The sequence below is a fragment of the Chanodichthys erythropterus genome, chromosome 17 (assembly GCF_024489055.1).
Source record: "Chanodichthys erythropterus isolate Z2021 chromosome 17, ASM2448905v1, whole genome shotgun sequence".
Taxonomy (NCBI): Eukaryota; Metazoa; Chordata; class Actinopteri; order Cypriniformes; family Xenocyprididae; genus Chanodichthys; species Chanodichthys erythropterus.
Genome location: NC_090237.1, coordinates 19,573,785 through 19,600,090, shown reverse-complemented (window position 1 = coordinate 19,600,090; position 26,306 = coordinate 19,573,785). Strand labels below are relative to the sequence as shown.

Sequence of the window (26,306 nt, the reverse complement as noted above, 5' to 3'; positions counted from 1 at the left end):
TAGCTGCGCCTTCAAGAAACCCCTCCATTATGTCCTCTATCACTAATTCATGCAACCTCTTTTACTGATATATATACAGCACACGTGTAGCTGTGAAAAGAGAGGAAGGGAGAGTTTGAGAGAAAGAAGAGAAGGAAGAAAGAAGAGAGTAAGGTAAGTGTGGTATTGAATAATGAACTCTTCTTCATACTCCTGAGAGGCTAAACACAGTAAATGCCTTACGAGTCCGGATCAGTTGTGGAATCACAGCTCTGAGCCGCTCTGACACGCAGGATGTCTCACCGACACCTGCCTCTTGCTTCCATTTGCGGCGCTCTCAAATGCCTGACGCTTTCGTCATGTTTCACCAACACCATGTCTAGACATCCTGGAACATCTTTTAAAAGTGCTCCTTCCACCCCCTCAGCTGTCTCGCTTTCTTTCGCTCTTCTTTCTTTCTGAGCCGCTATTTTCTGACTTTCGCTCCCTTGAGCGAGCTGTTAAGTGCAGTCTCAAAAAATCCCACAAAAAGCCCATTTACTGCAAGCTTCGGTTTCTAGCCTCAGTCCGATCTTCTGTTCCTTTCTTTACTGTTTTAGCAACTAGTTTGTAGGCTAGAAGAACAATGAGTAGGGGATAAATGCTAAAATGATATCCAGGCCCAATGTGTTACTGACGGACTGGGGCAGAGAGAAAAAGAAAGGCTCTGAATGCAGGAATTCTTCTTCATCGTCTCTCCCTGTCGCTGCACATTACTCTCAAACCTTTGGTTGAAGTGAAGAGACTGACCATGGGATGAATGGGTGAGTGCTGAAGGGAGGAAATAATGATTGTGTTCCTTTTTTCACACTTCATTCCCCTCCTGGCCACCTCACCATGCAGCCATGCACTAATACCATCTCACTTTCTACTGTCTTTTATAGTCCAACACTCAAAACGACCTCTTTTTTTAATCTATGCATCTAAAGCTATGTGCTATAACCACAGATATATATGTATTTGTGTTCCTCATCTCAGAGAGTGTAAGTAATGATGCCAGCTACAGCTGAGCTCAGCCATCGGGGTCAATGGCACAGTAAAATCACTGAGAGCTGCAGGCCTTATCTTCAGCAACAGCTCCACAGGTCAGATCAACACAGCATGCAGAAATGGACCTAATATTCCTATTATCACGCCTGCCCTCTTACTAACAAATGTAGTTTCACAGTGTTCTGGAAGAGAGGCAGTTTAAAAAGGGGTAGTTTAAAGAAAAGGATGATTGAAATGACATATGGATGTATTTTAGAGCAACAAAACTTACCAAATTCACATGCACCAGGCATTGAGAAGCAGCTAAACACTTTTACCAAAGTTACAGTCTTTCAGTGCAACTTCATGGTCCAGAACACTTCTACTGAGGAACTTTGGTTTGGCAGGAGATTGAGCAGACCCAGATTAGCGCTGGGCTTGTTTATGCAATCCATCGTCCGTGTGCTGCGCATAGGTGGCGGATGATTGATTAGCGCAAGCTAAGTCCTTTGCACGGCGAATGACTGGGCTGCTGTGCTTTCAGCTGTGTCTTGTTGATCCAATGATGGTTATCGTGGCACGAAAAATGAGCCGTGACATTAAGATATGGAACGGTCTTTCTGATAATAGCTTACGATTTGGCAAAAGAATACTTGTGAGTTAGTCCAATTTAAACAGGGAACATTACTGTTATTAACCAGGTAAGCAAACAATGGAGGTTTTTCAGTAAGCCAGTATGGATCTACCCCAATGTACACTGGGATAATCTGCTATGCCATTATAGTACCTTGAATAATTAAATAAATATGCCTGTTGCCTATCACCAACTCAAGGCCTGTTTGATTCATGTTTATGCCTAATTCTTAATCAAACCTCAATTTTTCTGTTAGCTTACATGGAATAAACAGTAGCAGGTGAGGATCATTCTGCGTTAGCATTGGCAAAAACATTTAAATCTACTTTAAAGGTGCAGTCGTAAGTTTTGCCTCTTTGTCGCCATCTCTGTTTGAGATCTACAATTGCAGTTAATTGCGGAATTATCATCTTTATGTGTGTTGTGCATCGGCATGGCTCCTCAGCATGGATAAATCTAATTTTTCCTGTCAGTCACCACACTGATGTAGATACTGTACTTCAAATTCACAGATTCTACATCTTGAAAGTATGACCAATATAAGAATTTCCACTGGAAAATGTCATATGAACAAGTAAGTAACATGTCTGCCACTTTTGTTCTGACCAACTGAGAAAAAAACATAACAGTAAATCGCACTGCCAATGGTGATTAAATCTAACGATCGCTTAGCTCGGATCACATTAAACCGTGCAAATGATTATTATTATTGTTATACTTCGTTCTCAAATTGTTAATGTTAACAACATCAGCATTGCGTGACTACGTGTATTTATAGCGTTACCTGTAGATTTCAATGTCTGTAGCTACTCCGCAGTCCGAAGTCTTTTGCTTTTGACTATGGGTGAATCTCCAGTCGTCACTGATGATTGTCATTTGGACCTTTCTGGATTACAATCCGCCATCAAAATGATAAACATAATTATTGCAGCTGCTGTGAGAAAAGGCTATAAATGATCCACCAGCAGCATCTTCACATGTCATATAGTCTACTAGCTGGGACGACACCTTTATGTAAACAGATGTGACGTAATGATGCAAATATGAACGGCTGAATGCTCGAATTTCCTGTGAAAAACCACCGGTACCGATTTTATTAGAAAACATTACAAGATTACCATTGTGGATCCGGCTAAGGTAAGGAGGTAAGGAGATGTGTACTTGCTATGTACTTGCTCAAAAAATTATTTTGGATAATTTTAAACCAAAAAAAGCAGCTTTAAGTTCAACATAAAGTTCAGTCAGTCAACAGGGAGACATTCCCAATTCTACACTGATTTAGGGTGGAAAATCAGCTGACTTCTGCAGAATGAATTAAAACAGTAAAATATTTGAGCTGAGAACACAACATTCTAATTAAATGGAGTTCACCAAAAATGAAAATTACCCCATGATGTGTATATGACATTCTTCTTTCAGACGAATACAATCGGAGTTATATTACATAATGTCCAGGCTAATCCATGATTTATAATGGGAGTGGATGTTGGCCCAAATTCTAAAGACAGAAAAAATGCACACATCCATTATAAAATACATCCACACGGCTCCGGGGGGGGTTAATAAAGGCCTTCTGAAGCGAAGCGATGAATTTGTGTAAGAAAAATATCCATATTTAAAACTTTATAAACTGTAATCTCTATCTTCCGCTAACTGTCGTATGCGCGTTCACGACAAGCTGGTGTCCCAGCTTATGACGTAGGGCGCAGGTGCAGTATGAGCTCCGGTGATAATATGCTAGTCTCACGAGAACCAAGTTGTGTACCGCAAAGGAAATGAAGTGAAGAAGCGAATTGTTTAAGCAATACTCTACATTTTATTAGCGTTAAAATGCTGATTTCTTGTGAATATCCGGGTTGCTTCAACAAAGCTAAAGTCTTGAGATTATGTGTGCTGACATCAAAGGGAGATGCACCATTAACATTTCACAAATTCCCTGTAAAGTATCCTGAGTGATTGAAGCTATGGCTGCTCGCTATTCGCTGGGATGTAAATACATCCGTGGAAAAATTATATAAATGCGTGCTGTGCAGTCAATATTTCAGGTCCGAGGATTACAAGGCAGACAAGAGTGGAAATACAAGACGACTTCTGAAATCGTCAGCTGTGCCTATGCCTGCGCTGTTGTTTCAGCCAAATGAGGTATATATTCAACAAATACTGTAAATATTATTGCTATATGAAGTTTTTAAGTAATCGGGGCAAATAAGGGGTCATAAGCACCTCATCTACTCAATTCTGTTGTTTGCGCCGCTGCTGCTGCAGCCTCCTCCATCTCCCGGAGTTGGTATACTCCGGTTCAACAAATTAACAAATATGGCTGGGCAAAAAAACTCAGTCTCCTCTTGGCTTATATCAAAATCCTCTGACATTTTTCTTTACAAATCCTAGATTTGTACTTCGTGACTGGTGTTTTGTTTTGCTCTCTCTGTGCTTCCGTGTTCATCACCGGAGCTCACCTGTGTCCTACATCATAAGATGGGATGCCACTCTCTCATGAACGTGCATACGACAGTTAGCGGAAGCTAGAGATTACAGTTTAGAAAGTTTTAAATATGGATATTTTTCTACTAACACATTGCTTCACTTCAGAAGACCTTTATTAACCCTCCGGAGCCACGTGGACTTCTTTTATAATGGATGGGTGCAATTTTTTGGACTTCAAATTTTGAAGTCCAAACTCAAAATCCACTCCCATTATAAAGCATGGATTAGCCTGGGCATTATTTAATATAACTCCGATTGTATTATTCTGAAAGAAGAATGTCATATACACCTAGGATGGCTTGAGGGTGAGTAAAATATGGGGTAATTTTCATTTTTGGGTGAACTATCCCTTTAATAGCTGAACGTATCATTAAATTAACCAAAATATGAAATAAACAAACACGCAAGTGGTTGTGGACTTTCTGAATGATTTCATTCTGATCCTTTGGAACTTTCTGTGGATTTCTGTATGTGATAGTCAACTAATAACCAATCCCTGGTGAGATAATTAACTCAACCATAAAGCCAGTTCAAACAGAACCTGGCAATTTTATAAACTTAAATTATGACAGCTAGTGTGCAAAGGCTAAAATAGTTATTGATGAATGTTTTGATGACTTTGGGAGGTTGGAAAACAAACATCCTGCTTCTTTCACGAGTGCTAACAGCCAATCGAAAGGAAGACAGATTTTTGGCGCCCTGGAGTGTCTGGTCATTGGAGAAGTATGTACAGACGAGTGTTACTGGCGGATGTAAGTGCATTGTTCCTAGTTTCGTGACAAAAGCTCTAATCATCATAAGTTCAGCCGGTCACAGTTCAGTCAGCTCAGTGGTGGTCACAGCATGTATGTGTCTGTTTATGTTGAGAAAACTATGCTCACGTAAATGTGTTCTTTCTTTCACCAGTTTCAATGCATGACTGTTTTAAGGGCCAGGCATGTAAATGCTTCAGTAATAAAGCTTTAGAGTGCACGTCAGTGTTAGGAAGCTACTTTGAAAGTAGAAACAAGTGGCTAGATATTCATAAATGAAAGTAGTTAAACTACAGTCAAACTGAATAAGTAGCTACTCTATGAATTGACAAAACTATAGAGTGAAAGTGTGTGGATTTATGCATGTTTTCCAGAGTGTATGTTTTTTGCTTTGACAGTAAAGATGTGCCCTGAGGGTCGATCTGAATCCTCAAGGATGAAGATGAAGAAGAAGAAAGAAAGAGAGAGGGTGCTTGAGAGCTGTCGCTAACATCCTCTTCACAATGAAGCTATTGTGGGATCTCCCACTTTGACAGTGTGTGCTCTCCCTCAAGTGCACAAAACCCATCGGCCTTAATCATTTTAAAAGAACACATATATATGGTTCAGTAGACAACTTTCACACTGCCACATAGAACATACAAGCATGGATTCAAATGTCTAAATCAACGAAGCAGCAAAAACACCATATCAGCATTGATCATTACAAGTCATGACTACATTACTACAACTTCATGAGAAAACAATGGGAATCTTAATTAGGGTAAAAACATTTAACTTGAAACACTATATTTCTAATAAAACTAGAAACACTCTCATTTAAATAACTGAACCAAAGAATGAACAGAAGCATAGAATACCAAATATTTTACTAAAAATGTGCCCAAAGAATCAAATGAATCAATGAATCAACTGATTCCCTAAAATAAATCAAACGTGAGGGAAACTTTTTGCTGCAGCATTTTGTTTAAAGGCAGACAGTGTATTAGCATTATCAAATTTTTAAGAGTCATGTCTACATCACTACTACTTTCTGAGAGCTCTGTAAGGCCGATGGGGGGGGGGGGGGGGGGGAATGTGGGCATTTGATCTCAGTGCTGTAGGCTTAACAGGGAAATAGATATAAATGTGTTTTTTGGGGCGGCTGGAGTAATGAGGAATGACAGAGACATAATCCCTGTGTGTAACCTCAGTAAACACTGGCAGCGGTGGTGTGGGGAGGGCCACCGCGGCTGACAGGGTTGAGCCCTGTCCTCTTCCCCCTGCTTAAATGGAATTTACGTTGGGTTAGCACCAATGAGAAAAATCCAATTTGCAACATTATGCCGCTGACCGAAATCTAATTATAAGATGACTGCATTTCAAGAGTTTTCTCTTACATTCCATTCTGTTAGGTTAGAAGCCTTGCGTTATGGTAAATTGGGAGTCTTGAGTTCTCTCCCCATCACCGGCATGGGAAGAAATTCCCATGTCTCAATGAAATTTCCCAGTTTCATCAATGGTCAGCCAGGCAAGAATGGGAAATCCAAGGACTGGAGAAAGTGGATAGAATGAAACATGGAGAAGTAGTTAGCGACTGATAAAGAAGAAGAAGAAGAGTCAGAGATGTCCCCTGATGCTACAATCCTCTTCTAAAGAAGCGCCTGTGCGTGAGGAGATGCTAAGTGTCGAACCATCTGCTTTCGACCCTTCAAAGAAGCTCCCGACTGAACCTGGCTTATTAAATGGGGCATCCCACAACTACAAAGAAAGCTGCTCAGGTATTACATACGCAGATGCACTGGCTCACCCACAACTCAACGACACAATCCCACATTGCTTTAGAACTGATCAGATAATTCCCCCATCAGCCATAAAGTCATGTTTAGATGGCAAATTTTATTCTGTGGAAAGCCTAAGAACAGTGTTATGGCACTTGTATTACAAAAGCAGGGGTTTTCAAACTGGGATCTGGGGAGTTTAGAGACCAAAAATAAATAAATAAAATAATTATACTCATAACATTGATTATTTACCAAAATCACACAGTTATTTTGCAATGTTACCAAAAAAATTATATATATATAAAAAAATGCTGTTCTTTTAAACTTTCAATTCAATCCGGAATAGAAAATGAAACACATTTTTTAAAAAATGTATCAGTTTCCAAAAAATAACGTTGCCTTCACAAATCTTTTTTTTTCTTGTAACGTACCATGCCCATTGAAATCAACAAATTCATAGCATTATCTTACACCCTAGTCGCCAAGTTTCTGTGAGATATAAATGCATTGTATTATGCTGCATATGAATCTTGCAGGACTCACAAAACAAGAGTTACCATCTAGACACAACCCAGACACGACCCATGACAACAAATGAAGAGGGTACTTTGGACGACTATAGGGTAATTACCAATATTCGGCCGTTACTCTCAGCACTTACTGCCACATTAGTCGGTACCTTCAACAAAGACCCAAATGGGAATGGCTTGATCTCTTAAAGTTTGGCACTGATTCTTAACTGCAGCCGGACGTCTGGGTGAAAAAGACACAGACTGACATAACCGATTGCTAGTGCTCATCAGAGGCTCCAGCACACTGTCCCCCGCCACCATGCTGCTTATTTAGAGCCTCTCGCCGCAATCCATTTTTCGTCCGGGCTCTGGGTTTCCTGCTTCAGGAGATGCTTAACGTTACGTTCATCCGCCAGCCCGTGGGGCCAAAAGTTGAGAGTAATGTGATCAGTAATGAATTTTGTGTTACATTAGGCTGTATAAATGGACGGACAAGCGCAGACTACAAGTGTCCGGGAGTCGGGCTTAATCTAATGATGCAAAAATAGAGACAGAACCAATTATGGAGAAGGCCAACTCGGTGCTGCTGCAGGGACTGCAAATGAATAGGTACAAATCAAATTAGTGCCTAATAGACGCGCTACGAGAGAGGGCCAGTCGATGCTAAATGCATTAGGGCCTTGTGACCTCGCTGCTCCAAGCAGCGGCGTCCAGGATCCAACCTCCATCTTCCCCAGATATCAAAGAAAGTCTTGTTCAGATGAGGGGGAGGGCCGGAGAGCAGCAGCTTCCTAAATGAGTTAAACATTTGGATTGTCAAGAGTGGCAATTTCCCCCCTCATTTCGCTCGGTCTCTCCCTCAATGTGAATGACCTAATTTGTTATTGTAAAACCTCTGAAATGTGTCTCTTCCAAGATCGGTACGAGAAATCACGTAAATAAGCCAGGACGTATTCTTATCTCTGCGTAATTCGAACAGGATTGAGGATCAGTAACTGATTCCCATAGTCACTGGAGGTATTAGCAAGAGCAAATCGAACCAAATAGGGTTTAGCGCTTTAACTTCTGAGGGAGTTCGTTTGCTTTTGAACTTAATGAGCTACTAATGAGAAGAACAAACTTTGGCTGATGAAAATGAAAAATAATACCTTTTTTTCTACAAAGAGTTATTATTACATATTCAAAGTTCTTCTTTCACATAACTTAATATCATTTCATGAAGATATTTTGAGAAATGTTATTATTAAATAATATAATTTTATTAAAAATATCATGTACCACAGAAGAAAGAGTCATACAGGTTTGGAAAGACGTAAGGCTAAATAAATGAAGACAGAATTTAAATGTTTGCATGAAATATCCTTTGACGTTAACTGTTGCTTTTAAGGGAACACTCTAAAAATGCTGGGTTAAAAACAACCCAAGTTGGGTTGAGAATGGACAAACCCAACGAATGGGTTGTTTTAACCCAGCAGCTGGGTAGTTTTATTTAACTCAACTATTGTTTAAAAATGACTGTATTACTTGCATAAAATGAAAATATGTTGGAAATAAACATTTATTAGTAAGTTTAATAAATGAACATTTATTAAAAAGTTTAAAGAATAATAATTGAACAATAAACATTTTTAAATTACGTATTAATAAATGTTCACCTTTTGATTATTATTGGGCAAACATTTAACCCAACCGCTGGGTTAAAACAACCAAATCGCTGGGTTTGTCCATTTTCAACCCATCTTGGGATGTTTTTAACCCAGCATCTTTTAGATGCACAAACAACATTTACTCAGAAACTGCTTGTAAATTTCACAAATAAGTGTAAAGAATAGGCAATAATGCTTTGAATTAAATGGGAAATTTTGAAGTAGAAAGACTAATAGTATTCTAGTACAGTAAAAAGTATTCTCTTGTAAAATGTACTCCAACTTTACAACTTCAAAAAAATGAGTGCATTAGTTCACCATTAGTGAGAGTGCGTGTGCTCACCTGTCCCAGAGCCTACAATGTCTCTGCTGGGCGACTCAGACATTGCGTCCGCCAGTCTCTCCTTCAGGCCCTCTTCCGTGGCTTCCACAGAGGACATGTGACGCAGTCCGAAACTCTCAGGCCAGCTGCCACACACCTCCAGCAGGGTGACGCTGCGGTCAAACATGCCTGCCAGAGAAAAACGACAGAGAACAACAGTTCAAACCACCATTTTGATTCACACTGCATTAAAGCTCATTACAAGTTAATTTTATCACTGCAAACTGCATTTTTTTCTGTCCTTTATAATAGTTGTTTATCAGATGTATGATGATGATAGCTGAATTGTTAAAAAAACACTGTACTGGCTTGAAAACAATTCTGTAAGTCTGAAGTCATAATACATAATGAACCTGAAAAGTGTCTATGGCCATGCTGGTGTAACTCAGAGGTCATAAACAGCTATCTGTGTTTCATCTGGCACACATAGCAGCTCAAACCCCGGCCGAGCCCCCCCTGCCTTCCTCTGACAGGGATAGCAAAGAGGAAATGACTGACCCCTGAAAAACACCACTGTGGGCCAATATGACTTCAAACAAAAACATTTTTTTTTCCAGCAATAAGTGCCTAGGCCAATAAAATAGATATTGCATAGACGGGGGGTGTGAAGGAAGCACAGTTCATCTGTCTGCCATGATGCTGCACTTCAGACAGTGGCATTACCAGGGTGTCTTTCTATTACAGATACCTGCCACATGAAATACAGCTGCTTTATCTGAACGGCCTGTAGGGAGACCCTTTGATCTTCAGGCCAATGGCTATCTGGCCTTGTCTGGCCTCCCCTGTAAACCCTCAGCCACACTCGAGGCCATTGACAGGAGCTAATGCGTGGCGAAGAGAGGAGCGCAGGCGGCCGGTGGCACAGCGCTGATAGGGAGGCAAGAGGCCTGCCGTTATCTGCTGTAAAACACCAGCCCGGCCAGGCTCACAGACAGCAGATAACTTCATACCACTTCATAAAAAGCTGTTTGTCCTGTGTCTGCCATTGACTCCTCAAAGCACTGAAATCGCCAGAGTCAACAGGCCTGCCATCAAAGCAACTTCCTGCAGGATGAGTGGGAGTGGCCACTGCACACTTTGGTCTTTTATATGGTTTTGATATTTCACAATGCCAAACGCAAGAATAGAAATTAATTTTAAAGAAAATCGAATAAATAAATAATGAAATAAATGAAAAAATAAAGTAACTTAAAAACAGACATTCGCTTAAAAAACATTTAAAATTTATATATAATATATATATATATATACATACATATATATACATACATATATATACAGCTATGAAAAAAATTAAGAGACCACTCCAAGTTCAGAAATCAATGTTAAGTGGTCTCTTAATTTTTTCCATAGCTGTATATATATATATATATATTTATATATATATATATAAAATAAATGCACCCTTGGTGACAAACAATAAAAAAATATAAAAATTCCAACTGACCCAAAACTTTTTAAAAAAAAAAAAAAAAAAAAAAATATATATATATATATATATATATATATTTTTTTTTTTATTTTTTTTTTTCAAAAGTTTGTGGTCAGTAGGAATTTTTATCTTTTTTTATGGTTTGTCACCAAGGCTGCATTTATTTGATCAAATTATAGTAAAAAAACAATATTGTGAAATACATTATAGTTTTCTATTTCAGTATATTTTAAAATGTAATTTGTTCCTGTGTTTGCAAATCTGGATTTTCAGCATCATTACTCCAGTCTTCAGTGTCACATGACCCTTTTAAATCATTCTAATATGCTGATTTGGTGCTCAAGAAACATTTCTTATTATCATTGCTGAAAAGATTTTTTGCTGCTTAATTATATTTAATTAATTATATTTAAAAAAAATTATATATATATATATATATTTGGAAATCATGATTCTTTGATGATTAGAAAGTTCAAAAGAATGGCAATTAGATGTGAAAAATATATCTTATGAAAAAATGTCTTAACTGTCACTTTTGATCAATTTAATATGTCCTTGCTAAATAAAAAGTACTGCTACTAATAATAAAACAAATTACTTTCCCCAAACTTTTGAACTATGTAATATATGTCATCACGAGAGCCTTTTCTGTTTCATCTCATAATTTTAATGTAATTTGCATTATTAATGTCTTTACTGTCACTTTTGATCAATTTGTTGTGTCCTTGCTTGTTAAAATTATAATGCTAATAATAAAAAATAAAAAAATTATGTATTAACCCCAAACTTTGATGCCTCAGCTTACTGGTCAGCAACCTGTTCAGAAGATAGATAAAACACCTGACCAAAGCACGGACACGGTCAGGGTCATCAAACTATTGAAAGTCACCTAAGACACTTTTTAAACGATTTTGGGAGGCTGGAGAGTACATCTCTGTGAGCGTTATTTTAAAGCAGTCCAACAGCTGAAGGGGAACGGCACAGAGGATGTGGGGTCAGAAGTTCATTCTCACCAATAGGGAAGATCTCTTCATCAGAATGGCTGACAGCCGCCACAGCCCACATTCCACATTATTCACACCCGTCAGAGCTCAGCCTCACCAATTCAAATTCAATTCAATTCAAAAAGCCTGCCACAGGTTCTGGGTGAGACAAAAGGCCTGAGTCGACCTATGTAGATCTTCACTTGAAAATCCTGTCTGAACCACTGAGGTATGAGTACATTATGTTAACATTTAACAGGCAGGAGAATTTATTTATTTATTTATTTTTATTTTTTAATCATCATAAAACCCATGTTTGTTAGTGGTCTCCTAGATGTTGGTAACCGCAGGACTACTTATCTCATTTTTGAGATTTTCTTTATTCAGTACAGAGAACATTCACCTTGACAGCCTTGAGTTACGGCAGGTTTACTTAGGCATGCGGGGGACACACATTATCCTGTTTCTGGGCTACAAGGGGCACCAGAGGAGCGTAAACACCTAAAAGAACAGCAAAGGTGGGACTAATTCAATTAGGTTTTATTAAGGGGCCATAAGTGAAATTGAGCTAACAAGCAATTATCCCCAGGAAAGTGTGTTAGACTTGTGTAATGTTGCTCACTTGTATCTAAAAACAAACAGCCTTCTGGTGGAAAATGGACAGTGTGTAAATCACGGGCTGTCATTTGTCCAAGAAGGCATCTGCTTGAACTGCCCCTGCCGAGAAGACCTCCACCTTTTTTGGCCTTTTGCCACTTTTATTTAGAAGAGGGTAGACGGAGGACAGGAAATGATAGGGAGAGAGAGGTGGATCAGAAACAGGAAGAGCCCACATGATCTACACACTCTATGTGTTGGAGCATGTGCACTAACCATTATCTGACCACGAGCTGACTTTTACTGAAAATAAAATGGTTTAATAGTACACTCTAAAAAATGCTGGGTTAAAAACAACCCAAGTTGGGTTGAAAATGGACAAACCCAGAGATTGGGTTGTTTTAACCCAGCAGTTGGGTTAAATGTTTGCCCAACCTGCTGGGTAGTTTTACTTAACTCAACTATTGTTTAAAAATTACAGCATTGCTTACTTAAAATGAACATCTTGAAATATCTTGAAAATTAACATTTATTAATATGTTTAATAAATGAACATTTTAATTTAATTTTAGATTCATTTTAAGTCATATGTATATATAGATATACAAATACATATACAGTACACACCTATATGCAAGTTTCATATGGGTTATATATCCTGACAAAATTGGTTTTCAAATTGAATTGGTTCATTTAAAGGTAGACATTTCGCTTTCTATAGATATATTTTCATGTCTGTAAGGCAAGTTTACATGGAGTTTTGTTTCTTTTCTCTCTTTTTTTTTTGGCTCACAGAGACGGCAGAAAGCACACCTTGAATGCTTTCATTATTTTACAAAAGCATGATGGATTGTTGTTATTCAAAAGATGTATTACTCTTATCTGTATGACCAAAAATGACTGAGTATTTTAAGTGCAAGTGATAGCACTGGCGCCTCCATAGCTGTAATGCAGCTTTCACACTCCGCACAAACTCTTCAATAACGCACATTTTTCTAGGTTAATGTTGAAGCCAGCGGCAATGTAAAGTTGCTACTACTTACATGTTTCAGATGATAAGCCATATTTGAGGTCGATGAAAGACAGGCGAGCATTTGCATGTCCTGCCTAATTTATTGTATTTACCACATAGTCCGGCTGTTAACAATCTGTCAGTCAGTTAACAGACTGCCTGACTTCGCCACTTCATGTGGATTTTTTTCCTGCGACTAAGCATCTAATGAGATTTTGGTCGATTAAGCCTCGACTAATGGTTAGTCAACTCTTAGGGGGCAGTCCTAATAATATGTAAGGATTATTCAATTCAATTTGATGGAATTTTACTATTAATTGAAATTTGAAAATCTTTAGAAAAGGTTTTTTTTTTTTTTTTTTGAGTGTAGCATGGCCAGAGTGCAGTCGAGGCCTGTGGTTATTCAAGTAAATTTTATTATCAGCTGATTATGGCCTTGCTCGAGTGAGTGTCCTCTTCGAAGAGATCAAGCCATCCAACTCTCCAGATAAGAGTGACACTGGGCACTCATGCCAGCTTTATTTCCATGCCTTCCAGCTCCTAAGTGTGTATCCTGCTTTCACTGGCTCTCAATCAGAGACCATTTTAAAGTGCCACCAGTATACAGAAACACACAGCATCAACGGCTCCTAAAAGCCAGACTAACAGTGCTGCAGATGAGCGCACCACAGCTAGAGCGATACAGACCCAAAAGCTGCCAGAAGTGTTTAGCAGCGATGTGTGAGTGTTAATGTAGATGTAAGCTCAGAGGATTAGCAGTCAGATAGATGGCCATAAGGAAGTCTTTCCCGCACCTCCAAGGCCCCTTTCCTCATTACATTACACTGCCTTTTAAATCATTTACTCCCTCGCTCTCTCTTTTCACTCTCGCTCTTTAGCTGTGAGAGTGTGAGTAATCCCATCAATACCCTCGTCGAGCTTTTACGCTCTCTTTCACACAATGGATTCCGGCTCACTCAAGCCATGGCACTTTCCGCCCCGCTCGAAAGCCAGGTCGGCAAACTTAGGCAAACAGAGCGCCGTCTGACAATTAGCCTTAAACCTTTAATAGCGAAGAGAGCAACACGTCGTGTGTGGCACCGGCTGCAGCTCCTTAAATTGTCAGTGTGAAAGTGTATTCAGAGACTTTGTGTCTCCTATTCATAAAAACAGCTTATTCATTCCATGGGTGTGAAACAGCTCTTCCTGCAGGAGGGGGATAAAAAAAAAATCAGGGTTAAATCCGTGATAATGCCGCTAAGAGTTATGATGACCTGTTGTCTTCACAAAAGGGCTGTGAAATGATCATAGCGCTGGATCAGAATGCACCCATTGAGCCCATCTGGATTAGAAAATCTTGCCTGGGCTCCAAAACACCTTTAATAGATTAAGAGAAGCCTACGTCTTTATGCATTCATATGCTCTGCCCTTTGTATTCTCCTCCTTTAATTATGTATGGTTTCAAAACACCTATTCATTCAGCTGAGAGATGGGATAGAGAAGGTGCAGAAACAGGAAGCCAAAAACTCAAGCCAGTACATCTGGTATTAACTTGCATTGTTGGTGACAGGTCTGTGAAGTACTGTTTTCAACATTGATAATCATAATCCTAAGAAATGTTTCTTGTGCACCAAATCAGCATATTAGACTTATTTCCAGAAGGTTCATGTGACACTGAAGACTGGAGTAATGATGCTGAAAATTCAGAGTTGCCTTCACAGGAATAAAACATTTGAATCCTATTGAATTCATTCTTCTCCATCTGATGACAGTGGAAATGTATTGGAGTGAATGTAAATCAGTTCGGCTAAAAAATATCTGGGTAAAATGCCACATGTAAAGGCCTGAGATACAACACTAGAAATCAATACCCTGAAGTATATATTTTCAAGTATATATAAAATGAATATGTCACTACTGAGTGTGGACATACAGGACATGTGTGTTTAAACCAATGTCAGATTACAAAAACAAACAGCTTTCACAAGCCCACATGTGATATTGAGTACACAGGTGCTGTGTGTCTTGCCAATGTAGAAAGAACCCATTGGATTGAAGATTAAAGCAATAGGGGTAATGTTGTGATTGGTGAGGGTATCATCAGTATCAAACTCAATGGTTTATATAGTGTCCACTTCACCTTTTACCTTCCATAAGAGCGATTCCTGGCAGAAGTGGGGCTGCTGAACTCGTCCCATCCACCTCCATTTCCAAGTTCAAGCCACTCTTCTCATTAGTTGCTCTCAGAAGCCCTCAGAACCCCATAACTCAACATCAAACGTCAGCATTAGCGAACGCCATAGCCGCTCCAGCCTCTGCGGTTCTCGCTTGCTGTCCGGGAAATAAACGAGGGCGACCTCGCTTGGGACAACACTGCTGTGAGTTTCTCCTTTCTCGTTCCTTTACTTCGAATTGGGGGCCACGGGACCACGTTAATAATGAAGAGCGCCGTGGCCCCAGCAATGATTAAAGGAGAATGATACGCTTGACGCAGAGCAGACCCTGCAGGGTGTGTTTGCTGACAAACTGGCTCGCTCTCTGACAGCTCGGGCGAGAGAGCGCACTCCCATGGCCCTGATCGGCAGGGTTCACACACATATGCACGCAAACACACTACATACACACATCCGAGCGTTGAATGGTTGAGTCTTTCACCACTCACGCCAGAGTGCGGCACATTAGCGTAATATATGCTTCTCGGTTAAACAGCAATCACATATTAGGTGTGTCCCGATGCTTTTCTAATAAATGAAACGGATGGAGTCAGTGTAAACAGAACGTGGCCTAATGATGGAGAGCGAATGAGCGAGAAGCCGTTTTCCACAAGCCAAAGTGGCAGGGACGCCTAATTGATATGGAAGAGTATTGTATTACGCTGTAACTTAATGAGGCAGACGTCTTGTTTATGCTGAGAAGCTAATGTGTTTCACAGCTACTTGAGTGCATTCATTTCTCTGACAGGCTGGAACGTATCGAGCCCCTCCCGTGCTCGCCAGAGCCAAACCCTACGGGGCTGCACCGAATCAAGAACAAAACATGATGCCAGGGGTGATTCAACAATCTTTGCTCAAAATACAATCAAACCTTAGTCAAAGCAACAATTACTTAAATTTAAGCTGATCTTCTCAACAACCTTCAGTGCATGGCAAAAGATTGTAGGTAATCACAGCTGGCAAATTGCAATATTAGATGTGCTCAGACTTGTAAAATGAATTGTTCCAACTCAGCATTTCATAAAACAACTACTTATAAAAATAACCAACTGCACACACCAGGATTGTGCACCATTTGGAAATGAACTAAGAATGTCTCAATTTTACTAAATTTAATTAAACAGACTGCAGAATGGCAATTTGAATATGTAACGAGGTAAAATTATAATGAACTGACATTCAAATAAATTCATGTAACTTTAATTTTAACTTTCAAAGCTTGTGAAGACAAAGGATTGACAAAGACAACATTTAGAAAAAAATATTAAAAAAATTTCTGTCATTAATTACTCACCCTCATGTTGTTCCAAACCCACAAGACCTTTGTTCATCTTCAGAACACAAATTAAGATATTTTTGCTGAAATCTGAGTTTTTTTATTTTTTTATTGTTTTTTAAAAGTATTCTCGTCGCTTCATAACATTAAGGTTGAACCACTGTAGTCACATGGACTATTTTAACAATGTCTTTACTACTTCTCTGGACCTTGAATGTGGTAATTTTGTTGCTTTCTATGGAAGATAAAAAAACCCTTGGATTTCATCAAAAATCTTAATTTGTGTTCTGAAGACGAACAAAGGTCTTGAGGGTGAGTATTTAATGACAGAAATTTCTTTTTTGGATGAACTAACCCTTGGAGGTGTATAGGCGGAATGATCATATGAACAAATTATTAAACAAACAAACAAACAAACTATTGAACGACGCATGAAAAACGATCAAAAGAAAAAAACAACAGATAGACAGTCAGGCAGACAGACAGCATGTTGTCAAAGCTTACTGTGTGTGTGGATGTGAACGTGTGTCTCAGATCTATGAGAGACGCGTAAAATCTGGCGCTAGGGGTGAGTATCCACATTAATCACAATACCGCCCATCCCAGCAGACCCCATCCATCAGACCGCTGTTGCCGGCGGAAACCCGAGCCCACGCACCGCCTGAGACTGCCAGCCCGCAGTTGACGGATGGACATGGCCTTAATCCCCACATAACACAAACACACACCTGTACTCACTCTCTCTGTCAGTCTCACACACACATACTTCTAATACCTCAGAGCAATGAAGATGCACACAAGGACAAAATACAGTGTGCATTACGTAGGTTCATGCAATAAATTTGAAATGTAACATTCCTGTTACATCTGGTCTGACTACAGGAACATGTCCATGACATAAAAACAAAGGACTTTGCAATAAAAAATGTATTTTCTACATAAAACCGCTATGGATTACACTTTGTGACTTGTAGTATTTAAAAGGATTGATTTTAGATTTTAAATGTATTCAGAAAAAAATTATATATCATTTTAAAACTGGTCATTTATGGATTAAAGGCCATTACATGAAAATTAACATTGTATCTGTATTAGTATTTTAATTATATTTAGCATTAGTATTTTATCATCCCTATGTCCAGACGGAGTCTTGAGATTTGTGTAGAAAAGTGTACAGTCACTCCAGAAAGTATTTGGAGTCTTTTGGACATTTTATAATGTAGAAATTTGAATAAGATATCCAACAAAGTGTCTTCTTTAAAAAAAAATTATAACAACAAATTTGATACTCTTAACCAGCAGGTCTCAAAATGATTTTTAGTGGAAGTATGAAGTCTTAAATTTAAACAATATATGTAATGTAACCTCACAAACTTCTCCTTGTGAAGTATACATCTTGTGTTTAAAGTGTGTTTGTGCTCTTTCTTTAAAATGATTGTCACTTGGTTTAATATTTTGTTATACAATGCAATGAAATTCACACATTTTAACTGACTTAAATGTCCAAATACTTTTCAAAGCCAAGTATTTCCATTCATGCAACACATCCAAACTGAAGACAAACATCTCTCTCTTGCTCTCTTTTTCGGTCTCTCTGTCAGCATTTATTTACAGTGTTTGCATTTCCGAGGGTCTTGACTGTTCACACTTTCAGTCAGGAAATGACCCAGCATAAACGTATAAACATAAACTCGCACTGCATTCTGTTTACTGTTGCTTTAGTGCACAAAGAATAAATAGCAGCACGTTATTTAGATATTCTCATGTGAGCAGAAATGAGAAGTCATGCTCAGGGCACTCTGGGGGCTTCGTGATCTCATTTGTAATGAGGAAGGACGCTCAGACAGACATGGCGACGGTGATTCCTGCGTTTGTCTGGCTAACTAAGTTAGGATCGCACGGCCAACAATTTGTCTCATGTCCACCACTGGGGGAGGAGAGAAAACTAGAGAAAGTGAGAGAGAGGGAGAGTGAAGACGTGCAGAGGACAGAGGTCTCAGCTGGCTGTGAGATGGGAGGTTAGCGCTGTAGAGTTCCCCCATCGCACAGACACGTCCACAGGGCCCTGGCCTTGTCAGAAGGCATTATCTATCAGACCGGTGATGTGCACCACAGAGGCCACACTACGGGAGAAAGTGATCTGATTGATTGGAGCCACTGTTACACCTGACTGGAACAATGGCCTGATTGGCCACCAGGTCTGAGGACCATGGATTCTCCTTTTCAATGACAGACCAGTGGTGCTCTACAAGGTTAAATCAGATAATGTTTGGAAAGATCTGTATATGTTGTATTAATAAAAGTATTTATTTATTGAACAGTAAACAATCTACAGTTAGGTTAGTTAATAAACTTCTTTCTTCTGCTTATCACAAAAGAAGATGTTTTGAAGAATATGGGCTCCACTGACTTCCACAGTATGGAAAAAAATACTATGTAATTCAATGGGCTTGGTTACTGACATTCTTCAAAATATCTTCTTTTGTCTTTCAGTAGAAGAAAAAAATTCAGACATGTTTGGAACAACTTGAGGGTGAGTACATGATGACAGAATTTTCATTTTTGGGTGAATTATCCCTTTAACTGGTTTTGAATGGCTACGTTTACATGCACCCAAATAATCCATTTGTAATCGGATTGACGGCTCAGTCGGATTGAAAAACTTTCATGTAAACACCTTAATCGATCCGATTGAGCTCGATCCGAATTAAATTTCGATCGGATTGAAAGGGGTGGTTTATTCGTTTTCTAATCTGATCCAACAGCAAAAAAATAACATGTAAACGCTTGAATCTGACTACTTTCTCAATTGTATTCAGAAGTCTCTAGGGCACATGCGCAGTGCAATGTTGACCTGCATTATGCAGTGCGCAAGTTCCCGTTCACGTCTTTAGTTGTAAAGATGTATGCCAACAGGCAGTGGCGTAGCTGTATCCCTTCATCATAATATTGGAAATCTTTCCATTTTAAAACAAGAAGGGGAGCCAATGGATATCACACAAGAAGCAACGTGCAAACTTTGCGCAAGAGTTATGCCGTTGAAAAAGCCACAACCTTGATCAGTATTCACTACAGAAATTGAAAGTTAAAAGTGACAGAGCTGTCTGACGCTGCATTAACAGAGCATATTCTCTATGAGACGAATTTCAACATAATATGCTGATAACAGTATATAACTGTCTTAATTTATTCAATTATTTCTCTTATGGCTGTACACATAGGCTAGTGAAACAAATAATAGTAATAGTATTTAGTGTTAAACAGGTTGTTTTTTTAAAGTCGGTGCTTGAAGTAAAGCTGCGCTTAATTTTCATTGATGACTGCAGTGTTAGAAAATATTATAGCCTACACTCTTCATAATTTTAATCATAGGCCTATAATTCATTGTATAATAGACCTAAAAATTTGTAAGACATTTTCAAAGATAGCTAATAGCCTAAGCTTTTATTTTTATCCTCACAGCACGTATAATATTAATTTAAATAAAAGAAAGCCGAACCTGATAGTTATAATAAATAGATTAGAAGAATGTAACAGGCCTACATTAATTGGAAATACCAAATCCTCTTAATATTGCCAAGATTTGATGCTTTTGACAATATCTCTGGCTATTGACGTCGATACATGATCATTGTCGGGTTACAGCAAGTGTGACTGATATGACGTCACACACACAGAACGCATGCGCAAAAGTTTTAATCATAATGTATATAAAACACATATAAACGGATATTTGAATCAGATTACAATGTTTAGAGTACGTGTAAACAGATCTGCAATCGGATTCAATTCATTCGGACTGACGCATGCAAACGTAGCCAATGATGAGCATGAGTTTAAAGGCAGCTGTTGACATTTGCCTGTGAGTGAAGCGGTCTCACTTTTCTCTTTCATTGGACGGTAATACAAACCCTCTTATCATTGTTATTCAAAGGGCCAGAACTTTCCCCTTACTATTCTTAACAAAAACTGACTTAAAAAAACTGTTGCAATTGAAGCAGGAAAAACAAGCTGTGGAGCTAATTAAAGGCCTAATTTAGAGAAACATATTGCTTATAATCACTTACAAACACTTCCTGCACCGTGCCGAATGTTCAATTATAGGTTTAGCGGAGGCGAGCACTGGACCGCCACGTTCTGATGTGGCAGAGTGAACCAGAGCCTCCTCGCAGTAATAACAGCCCTGATCTCCAGACTCGAGGGCCATACAGGGAAAGCACCACCCGTACTGCCAAACGATCGACCCAGCAGCCAGCCTGCCATCCCCAGGGTCCAGGCAGAGGTCATGGCCCACTTCAGCAGCAAAAAGAGTAGGCAGAGAGGATTTTCAGTTGGACATGGTGCAATCTGTCACAATCCCATTTGATAATGAGAAATCACAGCCTAATGTGTCTTTAATCTGAGCGTTTTCGGGTTATTACACAGACTGTGCGGTCACCATTATATTTCCTCTCCACCGTCAAGTTTAAACCCTCTTAAGTGGAAGTAATCTTATTGGAGAGACAGAAGAGGGAAGTAAAGTCTCATCAGTCTGTGAGTTTAGGACTGTGAGTTGTGGGCCACTCAAGAGCATCTGATGATGATTGCAGCCAAATCCAGCCGTCCACCTGGGACTTGACTCATTCTCTCCTTTCAGCCCTCAAAGCTGCTTATCCAAGCCATAGCACACCGTTCCAACCGGACAAACTGGCCTTCACCAACTTGTCTCAAATCTCCTCATTTGGGAGTCCAGGGTCTCTAATAAGATGGGTTATCTAAAAATCCAACTATTATTTAGGATAACTAAAACTGTAAAGAACGTCAATGACAGAAATACATTTGTGCTGAATAAAAGCAGATCTCCTTGACATTTTGACAGCTGCTAACTGAAGAGAAGATTTATGCAGCGCGTTTATGGTCAGGACGGACAGGATTCTGTAACATAACCAGTCACAATAAACACACACACACACACACACACACACACACACACACACACACACACACACACACACACACACACACACACACACACACACACATACACATACAAGTGAACCCAGTTAGCATGCTTGACATTTTCTATGGCAGCTTCACTTAGAACTAATTATGGACTACTGTTTAAAATATGTGTAACAACTTTTGAGCAAAAACACAGATATAATTATAGTAATTGATGTATATAAACAATCATAAATTACCAAAGATTTGTAACATGTTGCAATTTGAAGACAATGTTCTGATTCTGACAGAAAATCAGTTTCAAATCACTAATGAAAAGTTGGATGAAGGATAAAAAAATAAAGAAAGAAAATCCTTTTATGTCAGGGCAATAAATGAACAAGATTGATCATTTTAGAACAATGAATATACATAATTATATTAATCATGTAAATTAATTACATTTTAAATATTTTTGATAAATAATTGTAATAAAAAATTGGAGGCTTACGACTAAGTTTACACTAAAAACTAGTCTAATCCACTTGCCAGTGATACAGCTGACATTATGGTCAATTAAACCTCTTTTACCTATAGAATGTGACATGAAGATATAAGACAGAAATGGATCTTTATAAAAGTCCATTACTAAATTAAAGGAAACTACATCATCTAAAATTATGTATCTGAATCTGAAAATACTCAGACAATAAAGAGACTCACCCTGAGCTACAAAGAGTCAAGGACTTACAACAAAATCAATGCTAAGCAAATTAAAATGAGATTTTCTTTAAAGAAAACCTGAATGGTTAAACTGGTTAAGCAGCCAAGTGTGCACAGACATGTATGAATGCAAATAAAATGTCGGAAGCAAGGCAGCCTGAAAGGACGAAAAAAGAAAACGGCCTTTAGAAGGAGTAACGCTGAGCGGTAATGTGTGCAATGACATCTGGGACTGTAATCAGCCGGACGCTTTCAAGACCTGCCAAAGCAAACAAGGCAATAACAAATCCACTTTACAGATCATCGATCTGCCCTGGACCAGGCCAAGCCAAACACAGGAGGACAGGAGTCTGCAGAGCAGGGTCAGTCTCTTTCTGTGACCCTTACAGTTGACTGACCCCCTCAACATAGTGTCACACCATCCCACCTACTGTTAAACACCTATTATCTACGTAATCCTCAAAAACACCAGTAAACTAAAGCTACATTTTAACAAACAATGGTGGGACGTTTGGTTCAGACAAAGGTCTATTGCCACTAATATGTGAAACTTCCAACAGATAACATTTAAATTCGCATCAAAGTTGTATCTGATGCCCCAGTACTCCCATGCTTCATTTATCATCACTTCTGCCAGTGCTTTTCATCACAAAAGGTGCATAAACAAATAAACAAATATTGTTTTTGGAAGAACTGCATATTCACAAAAGCATAAAATGTACCTATCAATGATAAAATAGTTCCAGATGGAGAAAAATAATAAATGAAAGACCTCATTGATTTTTTTGTGGGGGTGACTGAGTGCAGAAACGAGGCCCTTGCACCGGGTGGAAAATGGAGATGGTTAATCTGATTTGAGAACAGCCCAAGCAGCAGCGGTGGTGCTGTGGATGCTGCAAGAGCCAAGAGAACTGAGCACAACTGGGAATTCTTCAACAATGAGACAAGATGAGACATACTCACTGTGTAATCTTTCACTTTGTGACATGAGTGAGCAAATAAGGTTAAAGGAACAAACGTCAAAGACCTGGAAGGTCTTCCAATCGGTGCTCACAGAACAATCTTCAGAGGCAAAGAGGAACCATACTAATGTCAAATAATGTTCCAAATTTGTGTACAGAAGTTACCAAAAACAGCTTCTGTAGTCTTACTGCTCCCCCAAAAAATGATAATTTCGAATCAGGAACCAGTAATGTCAGATAAAGTAAAGATTTAATTGAAAACTAAGCCTATTTCTGCATCAGAGAATGAATGAATGAATGAATGAATGAATGATGTCGTGTCAGTTAAGCTTTTTTTTATAATTTGAAAACAGAAGCGTAGGATGTAGCATAAGCTTTTTGAACTGCGAGAGGCATTGCACTTTCTTCGTAAGTTGAATACAGATGGCAGTCTGGCAGAAGCTAAAAGTTTTACTTCATAACTTGTTAAATATGCATATTCTGCTTACACAGATGCATTGCTTCATCTTCAAACTCATTGGTCCTGTTCACTGCCATTATAAAACTTTGATGCATCAGGATATTTATTAATATAATTCCAATTGTGTTCATCAGAAAGAAGAAAGTCATACATACCTAGGATGGCTTGAGGGTGAGTAAATCTTGGGGTAATTTTCATTTTACACGTGTGAAATGATTGCTCAAAACTAGGAATAAAACTTATAAACAAAAATGTGGTCTGCATCAGCGCTAGACAAGCTAGGAACAATATGAAATGAATAAGATGCAAATGAAACAGTTGTTTTTGCTGAGGTAGAACATAAATCGCCTGGTCAACTCACACCACACATGCCCTGGATGAGTGATGCCTTATTGGCAGGATCCTCTTTCTCCACAGCTTGAAACGAGAGCAATGATTCAATAACTGAAGACCCAGCTAGAGCACAAAAGAGACACACTCCTTTCCTTACAAACACAGCCCCCAAAACACGCTTCTGACAGCGTGTCAGAATTAGATCTGATCCACCGCAAGGCAGCCCGCACCAGAGCCAGGCTTTTCCCTGATCAAAGCAGCGGTCAGATTTCCTCCACCCAGGCTGCAGGCACCAGAGGAGAAGGAAGGTATAGCAGCACTCCTCTTCATCAGCACATGGGCTAGATTTTTAACATTTCGGGGTGAAGGTCATCTGTTTTGGGTGTGGAAAAATGAAGCAATAGATATTTTTTAGATTCAGAGGAAAGAATAGGAACAGTTTGTCCTGTGTAAGCAGTACTGAGAAAGAGGTGAAATACTGGAAGCTGCCACATCTGCTCAGGCTCTCTGATGGACAATGGGCTCTGAGCTAACGTCTGAAGCAGCGACCTCTTTACAAAAACCACAACCACATCATCTGAGAGCGGAAGAGGGAGAAACAGAGAGGGAAGCTGGAACTGCCTCATTATATCAGCCTGATATCATCCTAACCACGGCCTCAACGCCACACCACTACAAACAGAGAGACACAGAGACTGATGAGTGCGTGGAGACGGGACTCTGATGTGTTTAAGGGGAAAGACCCTGAAATAATCCACTGCGAAGGTGGACAGATGGCACAGTGTGAGCTAAGATCCTTTATTCTCAGTAATGCTAATCACTGAATGTACTAAACTATACTAAAGTGAGTGAATGCCACGAAAAAAGTCCCCAAAATGACAGTGATCTCTATTTTTAGGACCATTACACATTTTTTTGCATCATTTTTACAATTAAAGGGTTAGTTCACCCAAAAATGAAAATTCTGTCATTAATTAATCACCCTCATGTTGTTCCACACCCAAAAGATCTTCGTTCAACTTCGGAACACAATTGAAGATATTTTTGATGGAATCTGAGAGCTTTCTATCCCTCCATTGGGAACAATTCAATTTACGCATGCAAGGTCCAGAACGATAGGAAAGACATCATTAAAGTAATCCATGTGGTTTATCCTCAGTTTTATGAAGTGACAAGTGCTTTGTTTGCACAATAAAAAACAAACAAAAAACATAATTTACAAAAATATTGACCATTTTGGGTGAACTAACCCTTTAAGCACAATGCACTTTAATTTGCAGTAGCATATAATGTGAAACAATCTCTTATTTATAGGAAAAATAAGAATAACAATTTCTTAGGAAAAATATATGTTTTTCAAATTTTAAAAGTACATTTGTACAATATACAATTTAAATATATTTTAAAATTTTTAAATATACATCATGCACCACTTTATGCACTGAAGTGAATTTATACAGATTAAAAAATATACACACAAACATTTACACACACACACAGGAAAATTAAAAACATAAAAATAAAGTCTATTTTATTTCCCTATAATTACTAAAAATGTTATTTGTGAAATAAAAAATATTTAATTTTTTTCCAATATTTTTTTCTATATACAAAATACATGTTTTTCTTTTGTGTTTCTTTTTTGATTTAGCCATTTCTTTGTGAGATTGTCCTGTGATTTTTTTTTCTTCTTTCTGTACATGACACATTCCAGTTAAAAGGCCTGAATTACAAACAATGAAGAAAAAGATGCAGCAATGGAGAAAGAGGGTAAAACAGAGGCTGAATATAAATTAATGAGAGTCAATGACTGTGACAGAAACTGACAAAAAAGCGACAAAAAAGGAATGAGCAGGCCAATAATAGATAGAAAAAGAGAGAAAAAAGCAACAGAAAGAAGGATGAGGCAACATGCTGGAACAGTAATATGAGGTAACTAAATCCAGATGGGCCAGCGAGGCAATGTGAGGCGAGGAGGCCGAGCGGCCTGTGTGAGAAAGAGCAGACGGATGCACGGCTGCCACAGCGGAGGGAGGCTGATATTCTGCGGCCTGCCTCCCCCTGCAGCTCACACATCAAAGAGCCCAGGGCCCAGCCCCAAGCCAGCACTGAAGCCATGACAGAAAAACAAAAACAACAACAACAAGTGAGCCGAAGAAAATCACTGTCAGATTTGGGCCGGGCCTCCCCGAGTTCCTTCCCCTATCATTTTCTGTATTAGCTGTGGTCTGGGTGCAGAAATGTCCCATTATG

General features: G+C 38.9%; 1 protein-coding gene across 7 annotated transcripts in view; it reads right to left on the bottom strand.

Moving 5' to 3' along the window:
- bcas3 (BCAS3 microtubule associated cell migration factor) overlaps positions 1–26,306 on the bottom strand; it is a 256,386-nt gene that overhangs the window by 13,272 nt on the left and 216,808 nt on the right. For 5 of the 7 annotated variants that reach the window (XM_067365260.1, XM_067365262.1, XM_067365265.1 and 2 more), the window contains exon 23: positions 9,125–9,292. In XM_067365260.1, coding sequence (XP_067221361.1) covers positions 9,125–9,292 — 168 coding nt within the window. Of the gene's footprint in view, positions 1–5,993; positions 6,393–9,124; positions 9,293–26,306 lie in introns of those variants that run through there. The other 2 variants (XR_010892170.1, XM_067365264.1) reach the window with 2 other exon arrangements.